Source organism: Lycorma delicatula, chromosome 7, assembly GCF_047948215.1.
Source record: "Lycorma delicatula isolate Av1 chromosome 7, ASM4794821v1, whole genome shotgun sequence".
In the NCBI taxonomy this organism is placed as follows: domain Eukaryota; kingdom Metazoa; phylum Arthropoda; class Insecta; order Hemiptera; family Fulgoridae; genus Lycorma; species Lycorma delicatula.
In genome coordinates this window covers 53,047,874-53,067,548 of record NC_134461.1, presented here as the reverse complement: position 1 = coordinate 53,067,548, position 19,675 = coordinate 53,047,874, and the positions used below count along the sequence as shown (strand labels likewise).

The following is a 19,675-nucleotide window of genomic DNA, read 5'->3' as shown; positions in this document are numbered from 1 at the left end:
GATACACAAGTAATACCGGTATTGATTTTTAGGAAGTATACGCATATAGTATTATAGAAAAATTCTGATGTGGGCATCATATGACTTCCTTGTACTCCTATTAAATTAAATATACACATTTTTTTAAAATCCAAAGTACATAAAATTTTATTTCATTAACAACTTCTGATATTTTTCATTTTTTTATTATTGTTATTATTGAATTATTATTTATCTAAAATATGTTTTACAATCAGAGATTAATAATTATGAATAAATCAATATATTTAAAAAAAAAAGAGTTAAAAAAAGGAGATGGTCTATTCGAACCAATGTGCCTTCCCCTTTTAGATCCAAATATTTCATTAATTAAAATTTTATTTGGCCATAACTCTGAAACCAATGAAAATAAGTACGACTTACGACATTCCGTTGAAAAACTCTCAATGAGAGCTTATTATTGCAGTTGAGAAAAAGTCCAAAATCCAAATTTTTTTTTTAGTTTTTATGGACACTTTTAGTTTAGTCGATTGCAATGAAGAGGCGAGTTGCACAACTAGTTGTTTTTTCAACAGTCCTAAATCCAAAATTTCAACATCCTACGGCTAGGCTTTGTGGAAGGTGACTGTTGCCCAGTGTCTGGCTTTTCAGTTTCTCCTATGTGAGGGCGTTCTGGATTATTGCAGTATCGTGAGTGGTGGTGTAACAATCAGGTGCTGGACAGCCCCTTGTGAAGTCGGCGTCTTTCCACGCTTGGTTGGGTGGCCGTCGATGATGAAACACGGGGACTCTGGTGCTTCGGAGCTGATAAGACTGATTCCTAGCAGGTGCGACCTGTAGGTCGCGCTTGTTAGAGGCAGGCGCTTGAAAGACCGAGTCCCGGCTTCGAGTTCTCCGTTTGAGGCAGGCAATCAAGTCCGAGTCCCGGCTTCCAAGTCGGGGTCGCTGGGCACGACTTTGTCGGACCTGGTGGCTTTACACAGGGTTTAGAGGCAAGGCAAGGAAATTAAGATCCTACCGGCGGGCCTGCCTGTCATGCCGGACTTACAGCCGGTAGGCGGGTAGGTTCGTTAGAATAATGGACACTCCCCCGGTCTGTATTTATGCTTTACGTTGATCCAGCCCGGGGGAAGAGATTAAAAAAAACATCCTCCGGCTAATCGTTTTTAGTTTTGCGAGATACATACGTACGTACAGTCGTCACTACGAAACGTCAAAATGGATATTTCCGTTGAAATCTGAAAACCGAAATTTTTTGCGATCACAATACTTCCTTTACTTCGTACAAGGAAGTAAAAATTTGTATTATATCTAGAAATTAATTTTGTAGAAGCAGGCGTCGATTAAAAAAAAAAGTGTCTCAAAAATTAATTAAGTATTTGCATGAAATTATTTCTTACTTTTTAGTGAATTTTAATGGTTCCATATATACTTTTTTTTTTAATAAATACACAGCAATCTTTTGTAAGTGTCACCTTTACTTTTTTTTTCTACATGGTTACCTTTTGTCTCTTGAAGGCTATTTATATTGATCATTGCCAATCTTCTGCTTTCCTTCTTGTAATGTGACTTGTTTATGCCCATTTAAGTGAATTAATTTATTCTGTTACATTATTAACTTTTGTTTGTTTTTCTCTTTCTTCACATGTTGCATTATCACGTGTTTAATATGTGTAACCATAACCTTTCCGCGCTTCGTTGCACATACTTTCTCTCTTTTTCTTTCATATTTTATCCTTTTTTCTTGCTCTTTTTAGTAAGGCAATATCAATGAATCCTTTGGTCATACTTATTTGTGAAATACTGTTCGGACTTAATTACGATAAATCGCATTTAACAGTTTTTTTCTCAATATTCTTCCACTTTTTCTTTAAAAGTCTTTTCTTCTTGTGGAATTAATTTTTAAAATTTTTACTTCGTATCACGTAATCAAAACATTTCCTCTTCCTGTTTTGTATTTTTATTTATTTTATGGATGCGAAATAATCATTAAAATTTATCAAACAGGCTTTGCCATTTTTTATTTGATAAACTTAGGTTATTACAAGATTTAAATGATTTACTACAATCAGTTTATTCAGTTATACACTTAATTATGGGTCTTGTTTCTTTAATACCGACTATTCGTGAGATAATGACGTTAATTGAAATCAAGATGTATAAAAACCATGTCTTTAATAATATCGTTTATTGACATTTGATAATGTCGTATCTCGACATTATCTCGATAATGTCGAGATACGACATTATTTCACAGTAATCCTATTTGAAAAATGTTTTCTCCTTCAGTAAATACTACAAGGCCTTTATTATAATTCTTTTTGTTCCGACCACTACGGATCACGTTTGCTTAGTTTTGACTTCTTTTTCTTTTCCTACAAGGTTTTCATTCTTTTGCTTTGTTGTTGTCGCCTTTCTTCCGTCCATCTATTCAGTTTTACTTTTCTTTTTTTCTTTCTCTTTGGAAACTTAGATTCTCAAATCACTTTTCTAAATTTATCTCTGATTTTACAGAGATCCTTAGAAATGTGTAAATTTCTTTATTAAAATTAATACAAATATATATATGTTTTAAATATGAAAGAGTATAAATACCTTTAATAAACTACATATAAAATAACAAATTAAAATTTTTTTTCAGAATATTTACTATTTCTGCTAGGATTATCATAATTGTTTTAAGTGTTATTTTGTACCTTTCCTAGCATTGTCACTCTTAATATTCATAACTGACGCAATAGTATTGACTCAAGTATGGAGGCACTTTGAAACGCGTCAACTAGGGATGTTAAATAACACTAAAATCAGTTATTATTAGCTGTTTAATTCTAAAACATGACGCGTTTTCCTTTCAAAAATCATTATTAGATAACTATAATTAATTCTAAACTTTTTAAATTAAAAAAAGAACTTGTATGTATTGTATATATGTTTTTATCACTCTGGGATGTGACATTTAGAACATTTTAAAATTAATTATTGTTATTTATCGATGATCACCTTTTTGAAAGGCGAAACCCGTCTTTATTTTATGATTAAATAAATAACAACTTATGTTGCTTTTTTTGTGTAGTTTAATACAAGTATTTCTATTTAAAAAGTAATAATATTTATTAACATTAAAAAATGTGATATGTTCATTTTGAGTAGAGATGGGTAAAATAATAGAAAAAAGATCATTGTTACGTCATGTATAATATAATTTTAATATATATTATTTAAGTAATTGTAAATATATTATGAAATGTATTATTTGTAAATATGTTATTAAATATTTGCGTCAATTATGGTCGATATACTGTAACTTTCGCAAGAAAATGATAAGCCGGCGCGGCGTCTCTTACAAAATGCAGCGCACAATATCAGCTATATGTTTCGTGATCGTCATTGTTTTATTCTTAGTTATTAATATGCAGTCATAAACTTTTTTATAATTTTTTTAATCACTTCATCCTTTTCGTAATATGGTTATTTTTAATTACTAATGCAAATTTTCTTATTCATCTCACCAAAATCAGCTTACCAGATTTTTAACTTTAAAAATTAATTATCCCTAACAAAAAACTTACTGCTACTCTTAAAATTATCAATACTAACAAAAATACGAGCGTATGGCCCACCGTGAAAATGTTACATAGTTTATGTTTCATTACACATTATTTTGTTAAATGTTTTTGTCAACTGTAACTAATAACGTTCATGATTTTAGCGTACTTACAACAAAAAACTTCAAAATCCTCAACATTTTTAGCTGTTTCTTGAGTTGGTGATTTTTTAACTCCGTTCTAACCCCAATGTTTTTCTTTTAAACACAAATATAATTTTAGATAAATCGTTCGTAAAAAGAAATATAAATCGTTCGAACGAATGAATCATTCGTGCCCGGCGCATCACGTGGTCCGCTCTGCGCAAATAGTAGCTAAAATAAAAATATGAGCATATACATCAAACAAACAAATAAACCCGCGCACCATCCTTTTTTTTGGGAAAGAAAAAAACAACTGGTCCACCGATTTGACCGAACAATAAAAAAAAATTGAAAGTACGGTGTTAAATTATTTTTTGTTTTACTTGTACATTTACCATGTGTGTATCGGATAAAAAATAATAAAGAAAACAATATTTTTTTCAGTTTTTTTAATTTTTTGAAAACAATTTTGTTTTTTTAATAAAATAAAATTATTTAATCTAATAGAAATGTGACTGGGTAATATAATAAGATTCTCATAAATCTTTCCTATTGTTACGAATCAAGTTAAGTTTCAAACTCATCGGCAAAAATAAAAGGCGACTAGCAAAATAAATTTTTATTTGCCATAATAAATTATGTTTTTAATGGTAACCGTGGATGGATAAAAAAAAACTAAAAATAAATACAGTATTGAAAAAATATAGTTAGTTAATTGTAAAAAGGACACGTTTTACGAAAAAGTTTTTGAGAGTAGTGAAAGCAGAAGTTGTATATATCTATTATTATTATTATTACTATTAGCCTGTATTATTAGTACCATAATTACTGTATTCATTATCAGCTTTCGCAACTAATAAAAAAAAGGAAATACTTTCAGTTTCATTGTTATTGTATAATCAAAAGTAAAAGCTATTAGCCTGTTCATAGAAAAAAAAAGTCTTTGTATTTTACAAATAATACATCATTTTAATTCATTTAAATTTTATTTATTAACGTTCGGGTATATGTTTTTAATATCTTTTTTATAATCTGTTATTTGTAATTTAAAAATTGCGTAAAACATAAAAATTCGACTATTAAACACAGTAGACGTAAATAGTGTGAAAACATGAAACTTAAACTCCTTATTTATTTTTGAAAAATAATGTAATAATAATTTACAATGATTTATTTTATTTTATTTTTATAAAAAAAAAAATTAAAATATAACGTAATAATAGGGTAAATTGTTTTTGTGTGCAATTTATGCATATAAATTGTTCATATTATTATGGTAGCCGTGCGAAACATTCTGGTTATAATAAATTGTTTTAATTACGTATTCAATTAGTATTAATTAATCTGTAAATAAGTATGCTGTATTCGCAATTTTTTTTTCACGATATTTTCATTTCGGGCATTCTTTTGTTGTTTTACGTTCATTCACAAACAATGGTTTGTTTTATCTTTTTTTTTTAATTCTTTAATATATTCTATTTAGTAGCATTATATTAAATTTTCAATAATCTTAGGCTTTAACATTAGATTGACATATAACACTTCTGTTGGGTTAAAGTAAAAGTTATATGTTCATATCGTAAATTTCTAAGTCCTGCTTTAGCTTTGCGTATATTTGTCTTAATTGACGGCACGGTGACATAGAATCTTTCTTGGAAATCTGAATAGTTGCCTGCAGAGAGAGTATCTGTTTACTTTGTGATCCCTTCCTTTCGTAAATTTTCCAAATACAGGAACGTTTGATTTTGTACTATAGCAGACCGCAAGAATATGATTCACAGATATGGGATCACTGGCTACATGACAATTTTATGAAAAATATACATTTATTTCGTTTTTTATACTGATAAGAAATAAAAGTTTTTTTCTGTTTAGCCTTCGGAACCACCGTAAAATATTACTTCAGACTTTGAATGAAGATGATCTGTAAATGAAGTGTAGTCTTGTACAGTCTCAGGTCGTCCATTCCTGAGATGTGTGGTTAATTGAAACCCAACCACAAAAGAACACCGGTATCCACGACCTAGTTTTCAAATCCGTATAAAAGTAACTACTAGAATTTGAACCATAGAATTCTCGACTTCGAAATCAGCTGATTTGCGATGACGAGTCAGCACTAGACCAACTCGATGGGTTTGCCGTTGGCCTACGGATATCAAAAGCAAGGGCAGTTTTCGCACGGTATGATTTTTATAATTTAGGTTATATTTTTTATGTTAAAATAAAACGTAGGCCAGACATAAGTTAAAAAAAATTTTACGTGGAAGGAGATGACGTACATCGACTGCTTTGGTCATTTTGCCATATGAGAGTGGAGATTTGTAGCGTATGAGACACATGCTGACTGGATTTCAAACCCAGGAATTTTTTTATTTCTACCAAAAACCAGTACAGTTTCGGGACCAGTACACTAATGCTCCCACATTATATTCCAAGAAGAAAGGGAATAAAAACGAGAACAAGCTTTTTAGTAAAACAGAAAAAAAACGCTGCGTTCATTGGTATACAATGTTAAACGTTTCCTCTGAGGATGTTTGGTCCATTCCGGCTAATACTTCTTTTTAACATGGCATGTTTATTAGCATACCTCTTACAAGTAGGCTGTGCTATCCAAATGGAAAATGCATATCTTATAGGCTTTTTATCGATATACAGTTTATCATCTGTGAATGTTTCAATAACTTAGTTTCTCTTGTCAAAATATGAATGGAATATCTGAACAAATGTCAAAATTCCTGAAGGAACACTTTCATCCATACTTAGAAATGCCATCGCATATGGACTTGTCACAATAAGTTGTGTACATGGAAACTGTTTACCCTGATTCATTTATACTTGAAATAATGTTCAAATCATAATAAATAAAAATGAAAAAGATTAACCATTTAATAAATTTTATTGTTTTATGTAAATAATCATTATTTCTTGATTATTTTTATATATATTTTTTTAACTATTACCAAACAAATTAAACAATTTACAATAATTACATGTTAATATCACTAAAAAGGAGGAACAACAGTGTGATGTAAAAGTTGAAATTTGTGCAAATTTGATTAGTAGCAGCAGCTGTAGTGGAACTAGATTAAGAATAAACAGGATCAATAATGATTATATCATCTGAACCCATGTTTAAAAGCACATTTCTCCTGAACATTTAGTAGAAATTCTTATATTATGATTACATTCTTGTCTTTAATTTCTAGGTTATGTCATTGGACAATTCAGATTCTTTTATAAATATGTGTGTGATTTGGGCTACTTGGAAATTAAATTGCCAGTGTGTTCTTGTAAATTTTTCATATTACTGATTTACTAGATCTTATTTACTTAATTATGTTCTTAAAGAATTGCACTTTTTTAAAATTTAATTTATTTTTATGTGATTGAACTTTGGCATATTCATCTGTTACATGCATTTCCATTAATATTCTCAGTTACAAATATTTATTTACATATAACATTGATATAGAATTTTATAAAAGATTTCAACGTCCTTCCACAACTTCCTTGCTTACTTCATTATTTGTAAATGATCTCAACAGTAATAATAGTTAGGTAGTTAGGTAATATACACCAACACATTAATGTAAATTAAAAATGTTTGAAAATGGATTAAAAATTTCCTTCAAATCACTAAAAATAAATATTAATTAAAGTGCAGTAATATTATTTATTTCTTCTTGCTGTAACTTGTCATCAGCCATACTGTAAATAACATAATATTTTTAAATATTTTGAAAATTTTATTTAACTTATTAGGTTAAATATTCTTTCATTTAGATAGTTTTTTTTTTTTTAATGTTTATCAGAAAAAATATGTTTTTATATAATAAATAGAAAATTAAACAGATTTGAAATAGAAATTTGGTTGGGCAGTCAAACTTCACGTCATATAGTCTACTCCAACAAACTTACTTCTTTCTTGAGATTTAAAGGTCATTGATACAATCTTTTGTTGAAATTTATTCTTTCTTTTGAAAATTATTACTGAACAAACAAACAAACGACTATAAAATTCCAAGAATTCAGAGTTGTTTACCAAAATTCCTAGTTGAGAAATCACTTTTCTTGGAATTTATTCAAAATTTTATATTCAGTGATTATATCATCAACTTCCAATATTTTTTTCAGTGAATTCCATTGGATACATATTTCACAATGACTGTTTTCTCTATTACTATATTAATTCACCAAAGTTATTTACAGGCTGATAATTATTACATTTACCATAATTCATTTTGGTGATGATAATAAAATGTAAATTTTGTTTTGATGCTGGAAAAATACCAATCCTAAACCAGGAATAAAACTCAATATCTTAAAGAAATGCTACCACTCCATCACAGAGTTCATCAAATGCTTTTTTTAATCATAATATATATTCATGCAATTAAAATATTTTTTAATGTTTTAGCAAATCATAAAATATGTTTGTTTTATTAATTATTGGCTACGATGGAAAACTCATTAAAAAAGAATCCGCAACCATTACTAAATGCTAATACCTTCCATTAAGATTAGCCGAACAGTTCAGTTTCACAGGCACCACAGGGAATGGATTCTGGAGATGGATTAATATTTTCCTTAGTCATCAGATCTGTTTTTTTTATTCCTCTTTAATAGCTGGAGGAATAATCATTTGTTGAAATAAGTGTTTAAGAAGAATTCCATGCTGAGTTGAAGCAGTAAACATAAAGCATCGTTTCACAAAAGAAGCGGTACATTCATTAATTTGTTGCTTTACCATATCTCAGTATTTTCTTTTGACTCTTACACTTATAAAGCACTTGAGATACATGAGGCACCAGTTAAAAGTTGCTTTCTCCTGAGATGTTTATTATAAGCCCAGTCCCTGTGGTAAACAAAATTGTTATTTACAGACCTGAATATAATTATTGTTTTGATGGATTTGGCATGCCAGTACGCAATAGTATATTTGGCTTAGGGAAGAAGGTAATGGGAAAACCATCCTCACTTTATTTAAAAAAAGAGCTGGATTGATTTTTATTCTTGATAATAGTTGTGCAATATCTGGCAATGATTAGTGACTCTTAGAAGCTTGCCACCTACAACCATTATAGCTAGGCATTTAAACATTCATAACATACAATGTGTCCTAGCCTGTTCAATATGAAAGTAATTCTCTACTTATATTTTGAGTAAAAATTGATCTTCTGACAAATTGTAGGTAGGAAAAAAGCCAACTGTATAGGCACATTTAAAGAAAGAAACTTGAGTGAAGTATTTATCTCATTTTGTCATTTATAAGTGGGTGGATTGTGGAAAGAATATAAAATGAGATAAACCTACTTTTTGGGTAATTGTTTCTTTTCACTGTTAATTTTCTTCCTTGAACTTAAATCTTCCACCCAAACAGAGTTTTGGTTAGCCACCCACTCTTATAGGTAATAAAGGTTAGTCCTTCTTACCATCCTGATATGATACAGTTATTGTTGGTTATAAAAAACTTATTACAACTTACCAATAGAATACAGAATATAGAATTAGAAAGTAATAATTAAAAAAATCTACTTCTGTTGAAAATGAAACTACAAAAATAAAAATATTAATATAAATTGATTTTTAAATAATAAAAATGTTTATATCCACCATAAATTTTTATGGTTATTACATTGTAGACACTAATGTCAATATAATAAAAGAAAAGCTTGTAAAGAATAAAAATTAAACATAAAATAATTATTATTTACAGAATAAAGCGATCAAGGAGAGATGCACATTTATTCTGGTAGGTGTATTATTTTTAAATTACAGTGTACTTTATACTTTAGTAACATATCAGATAATTTGTGATGTGTTTTATCATTAGGTCAAGGTGATTTGAATATGAGAAGAGAGGGGGGCAATATAAATTACTATTTTCAATTGGACTTGCATTATATTATATTTTTTATGCCCTTTGGCATCACAAATAAAGAAAAAAACCAGTTTACATTCATTCACTAAGTGGATATTCTTTCAAATCAACTTAAACTTTCCTTAATAGCATGTTACTGCAATAATAATTTTATACAGTTTTATTAGTTTAGGATATAGTTTTTCTCTTTATAATATATATATATATAATCCAACTTGATCCACCTATTTTTTAATAACCTTTACAATAGCACTTATGTGCCAACCCACATCTTCAGTTGTAATTTTAGTTTTTTTTCTTTTTTTTTTTTTTCAAATTACTTATTTAAAATAATTCAGACAATTAAAATATATGTAAATGTGTTGATCATTTATGAAATTTCTTTTTTTATCAAATTAAAATTGAAAATTAAGAATTAAAATATAAAATTTTTTGAAAAATCACAATTTAAAACTTTTTTAAAAATATATAAAAAAATTACATTATGGAGATTAAAAACTACATATATAAAATATGACATCAGATTTTATATATTTAATTTATTTTTCATTTTAATTTTATCAATTCTGACGTCATATTTTATATATGTAGTTTTTAATTTCCATAATGTAATTTTTTATATATTTTTAAAAAAGTTTTTAAATTGTGATTTAAAAAAAAAAAATATATTTTAACATTTTTATATTTTAATTCTTAATTTTTAATTATAATTTGATATAAAAAGAATAGTATACAAAGTTATATATACATATTGTGTGTTTGTGTGACTAAAGTTATTTTTTGAAAAAGTTTTAGTTATTTTTATAATATGAGAAATTCCAGATGTAGAGATATTCAAATCCATTCTTCTGGATGAAAGGCAGAAATGTCAACACTTTCCAAAAGAAGTTATACTTCTTAACAAACTGTGTTAAATCAAATAAAAAAATAATAAAACTGTATTAGTCTGCTGTTTTTACTTAAATATTTAATAAAAAAAAGCCCCAGTAAGAATTTATGAAAATTCTCAAACTATCATTAGAAGGATCAAATCTCTTAATTGACTGTTATGTTTTAATAAATTACAAATTGGTATAGTGAGCAGTAATGGATTTACACTGAAATGAAACAATGAAAGTGCTCTGTATCTATGTTATGGTGTAAATAATGAAATACATGACTAACACATTAAGCATATCATTCAGTCAATGAAGAAGTTTAAACAATTAAGAAGTTTGTTTATTATTTTATCATTAATGTAATATTTACATATTTTTTTTTTTACTATTACAATCTCAGACATGCTCTCTATGTATATATATGTGTATTAATGAGATATTATCGATTAATTTATGTATATAATATTATCTGGACATTTCTGGAGTATTGCATTATTGATATAGGGACCATATATAGGTATGATTTGTTTATTGTGTGTGTGTGTGTGTGTGTGCGCGCGCGCGCGCGCATGATTGTGTATTTATACCCGTCCACCATCTCTCCCTCTGAATTTTCATGTCAGCATGACCTTCATGCTGATAGTTTTTTTGATTATCAAGGAATAGTTCGACACGAGTATGCTTCTTAAGGACACATTGTCAATATAATTGTTCATCGATTAAGAAATGCTGATTGATGCAAGGGACACAGCTTTGACAAAATAAAGATTGAAATATTCATCAAGTCAGTGCTCCAGCCTGTTAACAATTTATTCAGATCCTAAGCCTAACATTTTGCTTAAAGGAAGAGATTTGAAGACAGAGAAGAGATCAAAAGAAATGCAAGCAAGAGGATGCTCATTAAAATTGACTTTTGAAAAATAGTTCCATTAATAGAAAGATTATTAGGATAAATGTATTACATCAGAAGAGACTTTGAAGAAGACAAATTATCAAATTAAATAATTAATTATTTTTATTTTTATGAGTCAAAGTCTGATACTTTTTGATCACACGTATGATTAGAATTTGTCTTAACATTGCTAATTAATATTACTGTTCTGAAAAAAAATTGCATGGTAATTAAATTAGAAATTACTGGATTTTATTAATAGACTGGAAGCACAAAAATCGTTTATAGTCCATCATAAATATTGCACTAATGCTTGTTACATCAAAGGAAGTTTCATACAACCTTTTTGATTAATTCATGAAGACTGCATGATAATAGATCAATTATTATATTTTTGTTATTGTGAATTTGGATTTATAAATTTAATTAGACATTTTAAGAAGTATAATTAAATTGGTCATCATTGAAGATTGGTTTGTTTTACAAAAGTTAATATCTGTTAAATAGATTAAATAAAAGGTAAAGAAAAAAGTAGACCTTTTTCAAGGATTAAACTGCAACCATCTAATTTAGAAGCATGTAGTGGTTGATCACTGGCCTATCATAATTATTATGTATTAATTAGGAAATAATGTTCAGTTAATTGATGTAATACCTTTTTAACGATCAATTTAAAAAAAAAAATGGTAATTTGTTTAAGGTGTTAAAATAATTCTTCTTTTTCTTCATGCTTTGGTACTCTTTTCTTCTTTGGCCTTCCAATACTTTCTCCTTCACTGGATCTGTACTTTTTGGCTAGAAATTGTAAACATTCTTCTATTTGATTAAGATGTTCAATTCACTTAATTTTGCAATATTAGATATGTGTTCCTTACATGCGCATAGATTGTGTACGTGCGCATAGGGCATTTGTGTTATACGTAATTTCATTTAATAAAGTTTATTTAACTAAATTTTAAAAGAGATTTTTATGACCATTTTTTAACATGTTTACTTTTTTATTGTTATTTTATAATCTATTAATAAGGAAATATTAAAAAAGTATTAATTATTTTCAAAAAATTATTTATCCACAATAATTTAAGGTAAATTTAAGTCGTCATATAATGTTTTATTTTAGTAATCTGCAGTAATGGTAATAAAGTTCTACTAATTACATTTCAATGTTTAAATTTGGTTTTTAATTTTACCATAATATAAACTCTTATCACATTTTTATTGTTATTACGTATATTTCTCTGAACTGGTAATTATGAAAATTTATGAAGAAATATTCTACTCATTAAAACTAAATTATAGCTAAAGTTCTTTTGAAATTATTAAAAATAATTATACTTAAATAAATACAGTTTATTTAATTATACTTTTTTTAAATGAAAAATATTTTAAATATTATTTAAATTAAGAATTTTAACTATTATATCAGTGTGTTACAATTATAACAAATAATTTTATTTCTGTCTACTTTTCTTAAATATTCCAAAGGAAATTCAAACGAACAACCTCAAAATATATAGAAGAAACACAAGTAATCAATTCATTATCTAAAAGTATTATTTATTTAATGATCTAGAAATATGAATATTCATATTTATGAAAAAAAATTTCAGTAGAATTTTAAAAAGTTAATGAAAAATAAATTATAGTAATAATAACACCACCCGAAAATTATCTTTAGAACTGTCAAAATGTATTTAATAACTAGAATTATAGTTAGCAAAATAAAGGTAATTTAATTTAATAAATTATTTTTTTTTCAAAAGTGAATTATTTATTTTTGTCAAGTAAAAATTCATGACATAGAGTGTTAAAATAAGCAAATATTCTTATATTTTATGATTATTAATATAATATACATTAATTTTATCATAATATATTATGATTAATGATTAATAATCATAAGATTTTATGATTATTAAAATTGGAAACAATTCATTATAAAGTTAGGTTTTTATGAAATTTTTATTTGAATGTATATATCAGGAGGTTAAGTTGTCAGCAGTAAGTGGATATGTTGTACATAGATAGGGATTAATTATTTTTAAAACAACTAGAGTCAAATGTGTATGCATAATTTTATTGAACAAGATATTTATGAAATAGGCCTATAATTTTGCCCTCATTAATCACAATGAAGATATTCTTTAGCTTTTATATTACACATATTGTTGTTTTAATATATTTAGCAATATTTTTTGGATTCAACTTATTTTGGAGATTACAATTCTGTTGACTATGACAAAAATTATTACATAATTTTTTCTGGCAAAAATGAGTTATTCAATCAGTGAAATAACTGAAAATGTGGGGTCCAAAGATTTGTTCATAAAATTATAAACTTTACGTTTTAAAATGTTTTTGTTACTTTCAGTGGCTTACATGCTACCTTTAATTATGGTAAAAAGGGTGTAGATCAAAACTGAACTGACAACATGACTTGTCTATTTTTCTCAAAGTTGTTAACACGTTCGCTGCGAAGTAGGGAATAGGGAACTTAACCATCTTGCTGTAGAGGCAGTTATGATGCCGTATAGTAATTACCTACTATGCGTTACGACGCATATTGGCCCTTCCTGAGGTTACGTACTGTTCGTATAGTTTTTCTATGCAGTTACTGTACATGCTGGACTGTTTGACCTTGGATTTTTTAACGGTATACATTTGTGCCGTACGCATTCACATTGTTTTTTAATCTCTTTCCGACAATTTTATTTCCTTTTCATATATTTTTAAGAAAATTTTTTCAATAAATTATTTAATAAATCAATCATAATATTATTTAATCTTATAAATGCTGGTTTTTATTAATAAATTAAATTAATTATATTACGTCTTCTAATCCATTACTCACTGTTTTGGTTTGTCATCTTGTAATTCCTAAATGAAATATATGTTGAAATATTTTTCTTTAAAAAAACATCCATCCAAATGTATGTTTTAATAATACTGTATAAACATTGGACGAAACATAAAATTTATTTCCAATTTTTTCCCTGTTTAGCCTCCGGGAATCACCGTCAGGTATTACTTCAGAGGATGAATGAGTATGATATGTATGAGTGTAAGTGAAATATAGTCTTGTACAGTCTCAGGTCGATCATTTCTGAGATGTGTAGTTAATTGAAACCCAACCATCAAAGAACACCGGTATCCACGATCTAGTATTCAAATCTATATAAAAGTAACTAAGTGCCTTTACTAGAATTTGAACGCTGAAACTCTCGACTTCGAAATCGGCTGATTTGTGAAGAGCGTTCTCCACTAGACCAACCTGGTGGGTTATTACCAGATATTTGGGTCTGAATCGATTCACATAAAATGTTTATACGCTTGCTTATAAACATCATCCAAATAATTAAATAATTAATAAATTGATTTATTTTTGACTTGATTAATTACTTTTTTCAACATTATATTATTCGTTATGATGTCATTCTGAAAAAATCTTTTTTAAATTCATAGATATCGAATGTTATTTTATCATTTATATAATCTGAAATTCTTAATTTATTTTTCATCTTTATTAAGTAAATACTGTAAATTAATTCTATACCATTATAAATTACAATAAAAAAAAAATTATTGAAAATTTGTCTTACTTTAATAAAAGATATGATGCTAGCACGGAACAATTCAGCAAAATTACACCTAATAATTATTAGGAATAGACGCTAAATAAGAATATATATAAAAGAACTTTTTCAACTAGAGTTAGTTCACATGTTTTCTTGGAGATGTCGTGGACTATAAAATCATTTTTTAAAAAATATTTTTAGTTATAAAGAGAAATAAAATATTCATTACATACGGCACATTGTGTCGTAACGCACACTCAAGTATAATTCGGCAAACCCACCGGGTTGGTCTAGTGGTTAACGCGTCTTCCCAAATCAGCTGATTTGGAAGTCGAGAGTTACAGCGTTCAAGTCCTAGTAAAGCCAGATATTTTTGAATACTAGATCGTGGATACCGGTGTTCTTTGGTGGTTGGGTTTCAATTAACCACACATCTCAGGAATGGTCGAACTGAGAATGTACAAGACTACACTTCATTTACACTCATACATATCATCCTCATTCATCCTCTGAAGAATTATCTAAACGGTAGTTACCGGAGGCTAAACAGGAAAAAAGAAAGAAAGAAAGTATAATTCGGCATTAATGAGTCCCGCACAGCACAAGAGTTAAGTTAAAAAACTTACCGTTCAGCATTACTGGAATTACGCAAACGACGACAAGCACAGATCAACTCCGTATTACGGCACATATATGTGCCGTACCGCAGCGAACGTGTTAAATTAATCATTTTCTAATCCACCGGATTGGTCTAGTGGTAAACTCGCCGTCATAAATCAGCTGATTTCAAAGTCGAGAGTTCTCAGGTTCAAATCCTAATAAAGCTAGTTCCTTTTTTATTTGGATTTAAATACTAGATCATGGATACCAGTGTTCTTTGGTAGTTGGGTTACAATTAACCATAACTCTCAGGAATGGTCACCCTTGGTTTGTTCAAGGCTACACATTTACTGGTATAGTTACATTACACCACTTATTTGTTGATGCGACTGTAAATAAAAAATAATAATTTTCTTGAGATTAGAATCGGCTGTGACTTCATTTATGAATAATTAGGCGCTTTTTTGGTAAACTTATAAATTATAATAGTATTTCTTAAATAGTGCTCCTATAAATTGTATATCTCAAGATAATAGTCTACAAAGATTATACATTCTCGCATATAATGGTGTCATGAATTGCAATATCATCATGTCCATTCGTGATATTTGTTGACTGCAGTAATCAGTATGAATTAAAATTTTTAAAGAATTATGAAAATTTTTCTGTTAATCTTTGCAGATGTTAATAGTAAAAAAAGTGTAGTAATGAATAGAATAACAAATATAAATAAGTTATTGATATTGATATTTTCTTGAAAGAAAATTCAATTTCACATACAGTAATTATGAAAGTGGATCCTAGGAGATACAAACAGCAAAATGGGTACTTGTGTATTAACCGGCACGCATTTTTTTTTTTTTACATATACAGCTATGCACATATAAAGTTAAATATTATTATTTATATTATTACGCAATAAACATATATACTTTGTATATTTAACGTTAATTAGACGAGCTTAGCAAGCGTAGGTTATTTTGATATACGTACGATTCGTCAGTACACGGAATTTTTTTTTAAACCTTCGGGGTGGCCGTTAGGTATTACTTATTGTCAGTACACGGAATTAACATAACCTAACCAAACATAACCTACAATCGTTTCGCTCGCTAATGTCGAGTGATTAACAGTAATGTTGTGTTTATTTAAATAATAAATTCAGTAATTACTGCTTATAGTGTAGTTATTTTATATGTAAAATATATAAATGTGGAGAATGTGTGAAATGACCGGTATATTTTATCACCGGATTTTATCACTTACATGCCAATAATTACATATTGAATGCAATGGCTTGTAAAATAAAACCATGTTAATGAATTAAAGAAAAAATACAAACTGTGTACACTTGAAAAATTTGTTTCCATTTGTCATGAAGTTATACAACAGAGGGTTGGAGATTCTACTTGCTTGCTTCGTTAATTGCATGCTATCAGCATTTATAAGCAAATTACCTTCACTAATGTTTAAAAAAAATGATTTAAGAGAATTATTTACATAGTGCACTAGAAATATTCATATTTAAGGAAAAAAATGCAACAGAATTAAAAAGTTAATGAAAAATAAATTATAGTAGTAATAATAACACCCATAAATTATCTTAATTACCTTTAGAACTGACAAAATATATTTGATAACTGTAAAAATAGTTAACAAAATATAGTTAATATAATTTAGTAGGTTAACTTTTTTTATAACTTTTTCAAAAGTGAGTTATTTATCTAGTCAAGTAAAACATTACACACATTCAAGTAAAACATTCTTCTATTTTATGATTATTATTCACATTGGGAAAAGTATAAAGTTTAATTCTAACAAATTTTATTTGAATGGATATATATCAGCAGGTTAAGTTGTTAACAGCATTAAGTGGATATGTTGTTCATAGAAAGCATTAGCTATTTTTAAAGCAATAGGAGTCAAATTTGTATACATAATTTGAATGGTGCATGATATTTATGAAATATATCTAAAATTTGTATTTTTTCATTTAATGTTAAAAATAATACATAGTTATTTTTTATTTTTCTGTTATCAGCTGATATTTATTTACTTTTCTGTATAATTTGTTTTTAAATTTTATAATGTTTGTATAAGTTTTATAAGTTTTGTGTTTATAAGTTTTATATGAATTTAATTTCAAGCAATATTTTTAAAATTGTGTGATTTGTTTTCAGAGCTTATTTCTTTCTTACTGAAAATCTATTTGCTAATACTGAAAACTTAATTTTCCTAAAAAAAAATACATACTTCCATATATTTTGTGAGATACAGATATTTTGTTTATAAAGAAATTGGTACCATTAAATTGGAAGGTCATTATTTTTATTGTTTAAAGAATAATTAAATGTTTTTATTACGTACTAATTACTATCTACTGCTTTTTGGTATTATCAATTCTAAAATGTTGTTTTATAGATATTGTGTAATACAAAAAGTAATTCTAAAGTTATTTTTGAACAATGTTCAAAAATAAATTTATGTTTTAAGCATAAGTTTTATGTTATAATATAATTAATATTTTTTAAAATTTCCTTGCCATGAAAACAGTGAAATCTTTGTAGTAAAGATTTTGACAAAAATGTTCCTGTCAAAGAGTTCTTAAAATTTACTTATTTTATTAGTATAATTTGCTCCACTACATTCTGAGTAAAATGTTTAAAAAGGTGAATTTCTGAGAAAGTAACGGATTCATAATCTCTCAAAATTTAACAGAATAGATACAGAAAAATCAAGTAATTTTATTGCTGAGAGGTCAGTTGTCATGAAGCTTTATTTTAAAATTCATCTTGAGTGAAAAAAAAAAAGCAAAGTAATGTTACCATAAAGAAAGAAAGCATCAGTGAACGATTTTTATAATGTAGCTCAGTATTTAGTGAAGTTTGAGGCATATGTTGCCTGTAGTACAGCATTAAGTTGTTTATGATGTTTTTGTGTATGCTTTTTAACCCAAAACCTCATTTTGAAACTCATTTTAAATTATCTGGCTTGTTTTATGTTTGTGCATTTTTACTTATTGATGTTGTATTTACCTAATATACCATACAGTACAGATTTCAGACTGTAGGTTAAAGCCCTCTGGAGGTCCCCAGAAAAATATTTAAGTAATTTCTGTTTTTAGTTTGAATCAACCAGGTTTCACAAAACCATTTAGATTTACATTGAAGTAAAATCAGTTAATAAAAATTCTATTACAGCTTACCCACATCTCAGCTAAAAATATGTTTACTCAAATCTGTATACAAATTATTTTTTATTTGCATTAAACTATGCAAGACATAATAATAATGCAAGACATTTTTTTAAAATAGATTAAAAGATTTCGTTTTTAAAAGAACTATAGTCTGTTAATGAGGTTTTGCGTTATAGTAATTTGATAAGTCTGAAGTTTCTGCATAATCATTTTTTGTGTGCATAAATGTGAAACCCAAATATTTATCAGTTAATGCCTCAAAATTATTTTGTTCTGAAACACTCTAATTTATTTATTTTCTTTTCTTGTTTAAATCACTATAATTTTAAGTATTAAAATAAAATATAATATAATATTTCTCTTTTCTTTATCAATTTTATTTTTGTTAATGCCATAACATCAAGGTTTTACAATGGTTTCCCTGATCCACCTTGACAAATGTCAGTGCACTTCCTTTTTTTAATTATGGATAGCACACATCCCATTCCATACTTGATCTATATAATATAATATAATATATTCCAACTTGAATAAATATTTATTTATTTATTAGGATATTGCAACTTTCTCAAAGGAAAGTGAAAGGGATAATAAATATAACAGAGAACAAAGTTTGAGAACTCCGTAGAATATAAATGATAATTCTGTTAATTCTATTTAATTTATTTAGAGAAATTTTTTCCAATTTCTTTCTTATGTACATATTTTTTTTTAAGATAGTACTGCACCTGTTGAATTATTTTGAAACATTTTCATAGTTATTTCATATTAAAAAATATATGGATTTTACACTACTTGTTTGCATTTAAAAGACCTCACATTTTTTCTAAAGAATGATGTGTCTAGCAATTTTTATAATAATTGGTATGTAAAAAAATTACAGTTGTGCTACAATTTTATATTTTTATAAAGTAATGTTCATGTTAATTATATTTAAAATTTTTAGTAAGAATTATCTAGATAAGAAAATTAGGCTTTAACTTCGA

At 27.2% G+C, this 19,675-nt stretch overlaps 1 protein-coding gene across 4 annotated transcripts in view; it reads left to right on the top strand.

Annotated features, from left to right (window-relative positions):
* Window positions 1-19,675, top strand: part of hrm (solute carrier family 16 member hermes) — a 180,744-nt gene that overhangs the window by 119,664 nt on the left and 41,405 nt on the right. Inside the window, exon 2 of one of the 4 annotated variants that reach the window (XM_075372181.1) lies at window positions 9,384-9,419. The exons of the other annotated variants lie outside the window; for them this stretch is intronic. Coding sequence (XP_075228296.1) covers window positions 9,404-9,419 — 16 coding nt within the window. The 5' untranslated portion in view covers window positions 9,384-9,403. The remainder of the gene's footprint in view (window positions 1-9,383; window positions 9,420-19,675) is intronic. 4 annotated transcript variants of the gene reach the window in all.